Source organism: Nicotiana attenuata, unplaced genomic scaffold (genome assembly GCF_001879085.1).
Source record: "Nicotiana attenuata strain UT unplaced genomic scaffold, NIATTr2, whole genome shotgun sequence".
Classification (NCBI taxonomy): Eukaryota; Viridiplantae; Streptophyta; class Magnoliopsida; order Solanales; family Solanaceae; genus Nicotiana; species Nicotiana attenuata.
In genome coordinates, this window is record NW_017676708.1 from 5,080 (window position 1) to 10,667 (window position 5,588).

At 36.9% G+C, this 5,588-nt stretch overlaps 1 protein-coding gene across 1 annotated transcript; it reads right to left on the reverse strand.

Annotated features, from left to right (window-relative positions):
* Positions 1-3,085: 3,085 nt before the first annotated feature.
* On the reverse strand, positions 3,086-5,379 carry LOC109221174 (dehydration-responsive element-binding protein 2C-like). Its single transcript, XM_019385638.1, has 2 exons — positions 5,137-5,379; positions 3,086-4,584 (listed from the first exon to the last, which is right to left on the reverse strand). Exons 1-2 carry the CDS (start codon positions 5,157-5,159, stop codon positions 3,519-3,521), a joined length of 1,089 nt encoding a protein of 362 aa, XP_019241183.1. The 5' UTR covers positions 5,160-5,379; the 3' UTR covers positions 3,086-3,518.
* Positions 5,380-5,588: the final 209 nt, after the last annotated feature.

The window sequence follows — 5,588 nt, forward strand, 5'->3', positions numbered from 1 at the left end:
CGGGTCTCTCATGTTATGCTATATGGGTAGATATCATCGTTTTTAGCTATTATTTTACCGCAACCACAACACTTTCGTTTATATTTCTGCATATAGAGATCCTGCCTATAGATTTTTTCCATATAGATATCCTGACTGTAGTTTATTTCAATACTGCATATAGAGATCCTGCCTATAGTTTATTTCATTACAGCATACAGAAGCCATGCCTATAAGACTCCGCATTTCAACATATAGAAGCCATGCCTATAAGTTTCTTCATTTCTCCACATGCATATGACATTAGGCAAAACAATCCATAGGCTAAGGAATAATCATTGCATCCTAGATACCATGCTCATAGGATTCCTGCACTTGCATAACTGTTTTAGAATCAGTAACGCGTAGAATTCATGCCTATAGGAGCAGTCGTTTAAATCTGATTCGTCCGTAAGTCTAAAATCAGTAATAATATTGTTAACATCTGCGGAAATGGTTCATCTCTGAAATCAGTAATCCTCCCTTAAAATCAGTATGTATCACCTTGTTAGACATCATGCCTATAGGTCTCATCTAGGCAAACTATTAGGTAATCGATTAATTATACCAGTCTTTAATAATCACAACAAGCAGGCAGACCTAATTTTGACTTCTTATCTGAAAAAATGTAATAAATCAGCCACCCTCCCCCCTTTTCATTTAAGTTTAATTAAAGACCTAACCAGTACTTGCAAGTCATGCTAAACAATTTTTGTTTTGAATGAGGAGGCCTCTTTGAGCCTTAACTGCTATGTGTTTTCCCCTTAATTGCTCTTATGTGTTTTGTTTGTCGCACTAGATTTTGGCCTTTTAAACTTCAAAAGCCAATATCCCTTCCTTTAGGAATAGTAGTCCCAACTGCCTTCGGAACTGATAGGATTGGGGCGGGTAGTAGCATGTAATAAGTAACGAGGCTATTCTTAACGGGGTGGGAAAGGGTAGACATGGATATGATGATCACGCGATAACACCACGCGTATAATTGGTTAGCGGGTGTTGCGTGGGTGATCCATGTTATTTATAAGCCTAGGACCCCCTCCCTCTTTATGTGCTTACGTTTTTTTTTAATTTTCTTTAAATTGGCAGTTTTCAACTCTTTTAAACCTTGTATTTCGCCCTAATCATTTAAAACCTCTTTAAATTTCCAGCACTGTTTCCTCTTCGAAATTTTCGCCCATTTCATCTCTTTGTTTGATTATTTGCATAAGTTATTTGACCCCCATTTTCTGCACTTGTAAATTCTTTAAACAAATTATGAAATCGCCTAAACTTCAGCTCGTTATTTAGTTATACATTCCCCTACTTGTAATCGTTATGTGAAATTGCCTTGTATGTTTATTTGTTATTTATATTTAAAGTCACAATTGTTGCATGGCCAAGAACCACACTAGTGGATTTTGGGGGGTGCCTAACACCTCCCCCCCTGAGATAATTTCAAGCCTTACCCATTCTCTGGTTCTTCTTCTCTTTTAATTTCTTAGTGTCCTAATGCACTTAATCATTAGGTGGCGACTCTTCTAAATCTCAAACCCAATTCCCAAAAGGAAAAGAGTTGTCCGCCCAAATGCCATAAACCCGATTTCGCGAGAAAAAAGGGTTATCGACAGCTGTTAATCCATTAAAAACTCCATTGACAACCACTAAAAGGATTTGAAGAAGAATTAAAATGTGTGAAATTACTATTTGTTCGGATTGGGTGTTGTTACAAATAAATAGGAATATCTTTTGGAGTTTATATCTCAATTTTAAGAGAATTTATTGAAGATTCAAGGTTGTTTTGGTTAGAATTTAAGATTGAAACCCGAAGAATAAAACTTAAATAAGTTGTATATATTTTGTATATCGAGTGTAGAAACGACATACAAAATATATACAACTAACATAATTCTATACAAGTATTGTGTAAATAACAACAACAACAACAACAACAACTACCCAGTAAAATCCCACAAAGTGAGGTCTATACAAATATTTTATGTAAATTGTAATTTTTCACCGAATATTTGTACAAGAAAATTGTATACAAGTTGTAGATAAGTTGTAGATTTTGATAGAATTTTGTATATATTTTGTAAAAAACATTCTATAAATATGAAAACTTAGATGAACTGGATAAATAAGTTTAAGGTTTCGTATACATACGAAATGTTAAATTGTTCATCAAAATTTATCTGATTGGAATAATTTATATGTATTGTATGTGTTCTTCAACTTTGCAATTCCATCGATCAAACCATCACAAACCTGCTCCAAATGATATCTAATTTAAAACAAAATATCCACATACTAACACAAACTATCCCCAGCCATTAATTTAGTCAAATGACCCAAATCAAGAAAATCCATTTTATCTTCTTCAAACACTTTCTAAGTTAAAGCAAATCATCAATTTACTGTTTGAACTAGCCCAAGGACAAAAGGAAACAACATAGAAGGCCCAAGGCGAAGGTTAGTCGAGCGATAGTGATAAAGCGCCGAAACCAGTGTTCTACCTTCCCCTTTTCCCCTTCCCAGCGTAATAAAAGGGAATATTTTCTTTATGAAAAAAGTTCTTTTTTTCTAGTATAGTTATTTGGGAGAAGATATTATATGAGAGATTATACTAAATATGACTTCATGAATTGAAGTTTATAGAAGACATGTTCGGGATGTTCCAACAAAAATCATAGAAAGTTAATAGGAAACGATTAGAGATACATTTGGAGCTCGAACACCCTAACCCAACTGAAACAGAAACAGTATCCTCAACATAATAATGATCAAAAGCTACAGCAGTCACCTTAAGCAAACAGAAGCACTTCTCTTCAAGCAAATAGGAACACTAGTATCAGACATGAGACATCAACAGGAATGTCACAAAGCCACAGATTACCAATAAGATTAAAATAATCGCTAACGTAAACGTAAATGTTGTTCTATTCAGATTCTACCTTCCTCCCTATGAATTGAAACGAAAATGCAGCGTTTGTTACAACCCTCTTTCAGCCATCGGGCATACTGTCCTATAACTTTGTTTCCAACTAACAAACATGAAGAAAGGCATACATCCACACCGATACTACACTGATTCCAGAAAGATGTTTATTTCAGCTATCACAGTGGCTAAACGAACTGCTAATGTTAATTGGCTAAGTTAGATCTGTACAAAGTTCTATACGAACTGCTAATGTTAATTGGCTAAGTTAGATCTGTACAAAGTTCTATCTCCTCTAGAATACCTAGCTCAAATTCCCTAATACAAAAACTTATAGAGAATAAGCTGGCTGTTGATGTGGGAGGGGGCAACTATAAATGCCCAACACCAACAAAAACAAATTACACAAGTTCTCCGTACATAACAACTCTGTCTTATTGTCCTTCTTCAGATCAAATAAGAACTCCAGAGAACTAGCAAGAGAACTCTCGGAAATATGATAATTCACATTTCAACTCTGCCAACTAGTGACGATATGCCCTCTATTTACGTTGTTGCTTGTAGCATCTTTTTACCAGGCAATGTTTTAGACCCCAAGTTCAGAGTCGAAATCCATAAGCGCAAGGTCATCCAAACTGAAGTTGAGATCTTCTTCACGGCCTGGTTTCAGAAAATCAAATCCATAATTGACAGCTATAGGTGCCTGCTGCTGCATTTGCTGCGTACCTCCCAACAGTTTATGGTCCGCATTCTGCTGCTGAAATGACGAATCTGAGAGCGGATTGTTGTTATAAGCATATTGCTCTTTTTGACCGGCAATTGAATCAAAGTCTTGCATAAAAGCTGGAGCACCTGCCGGAGCAGAATCTAACATGCCCAGCAGCTCTTCTACATCAAACATCTCATCCCAATTAAGGTTGTCCAGATAATCCCGTCCAGACTTGAGCATATCTTGATCGATACTTTCTATACTTTCCTTAAATTCAACAACGCCCATCTTGCTCTTGGCTTCGTGTTTCTCTGAAGTCCATGGTGTGGAAGCTTCGTGGATGGCTGTTGTCACGCCATTAATTCTTGATTCACCTTCTCCATCTTCGAATTTTATCTCAGAGATACCTTTTAGTTCACCAGCCTCAAAGAGACTAGAGGCGGCCGTGGAGTCAGATGCAGATGTAGTTGCCCAAGAAGAATCATCCTTGGAAGACTCCTTCGACGAAGGGTAGTTGGGAAGATTAAGCCTTGCGGAAGCACCATACATAGCCCTAGCAGCTTCATCATAGGCAAGAGCAGCTTCAATTGCTGTGCCAAAAGTACCTAACCAGAGCCTACTGCCTCTATCGGGTTCCCTGATCTCAGCAACCCATTTTCCCCATGTCCTTTGCCTAACACCTCTGTAATTACAACGCGAATTTTCAGGCCCTCCTTTACCCTTCATACACCCCTTCTTTGAACCTTTAGCAGGAACTTTACGCACTGGCTTCCCTTCAGCATCAACACAGTCCAGTTTCTGGTTATACTCTTTCCACTTAGCTAGCGTCTCTTCCACATTCTTTGTTCCATCCTTTCTACCCCTTGATTTCCTCTTTCGAGAACAATCCAGGGGCAGTGAAGTCATTTTAGGAGCCTGATCCAGAATAGCCATCTTTTTATTTCTGTAAGCAACAAAAACAACCGTTAGATACAATTGTTTACAAAATAAGATACTCTGCATCCCAACAGAGCCTTAGAGCTTTAACAAAAAACAATTCTGCCAACTATTGATATATCCACCGGTTTTTATTTATTTCTCTATTTTGCAAACCCAACTTCTCTAGGTTTTAGAGCTATAAGGAGTACGATCCCAAAAGAACCCTACTATACCCTTAAACAATAAGGGTAAAAACCAAAATCAGGAAATAATGAACCACATGATTTCACTTATTGCACATTTCAACAAACAGAAGAGAGACCTAACTTCCTCTTAATAACATCCAGAAGTGTGAATCATAGCTACTCTCGGCTCGAATTGCATATACATAAAGAAAAAAAATGGGCAAAAAAGAAGACCAATGTAACAGAGAAAAGGAGCAAGAAATAATCCACCTAACCAAACTAATCAAATATTAAGAAACAATATCGAAACCAAAAAGCCCAAGAAATAGACAAATATTGAAAGCATAATTCCAACAACGCCTAAGTGAAGAAAAGAAATGAGATTAACCTACCTCTCAGAATAATCAGAAGACATGCACCAACAATCGCTCTTTCAAAAGAACCTCTACAATCAAGAATCGCCCTTGTTTCACGAAAACTGAGCTTTTTTTTTCTCTGTTGTCTTTGTATTTTCTTCTTCTTGTACTCTGGTTTATCAAATTGCTCTGTTCCTTGAGTTTGGTTTGGAGTGTGGTTTCTCTGAAGATCTTTTGTACACGATGAGAATCAGAAATCCATTACTAACATAGCTAAATGGGTATTTATAGCCTTCTCCAGATATTTCTAGTACTTTTTGATATTTCCATCTTTTTTATTTAATTCCTCTATATGGTGACGTGGCAATCGTTTAGTTTTAGATACCGCATGATTCAGCACGTGTCACCTGAAGCTTCGGGAACCACTCGTTTAACTTTTCCTTTGTGCCATTATATTTCCGATTTTGACCTCTGAAGGTGTCTATTTG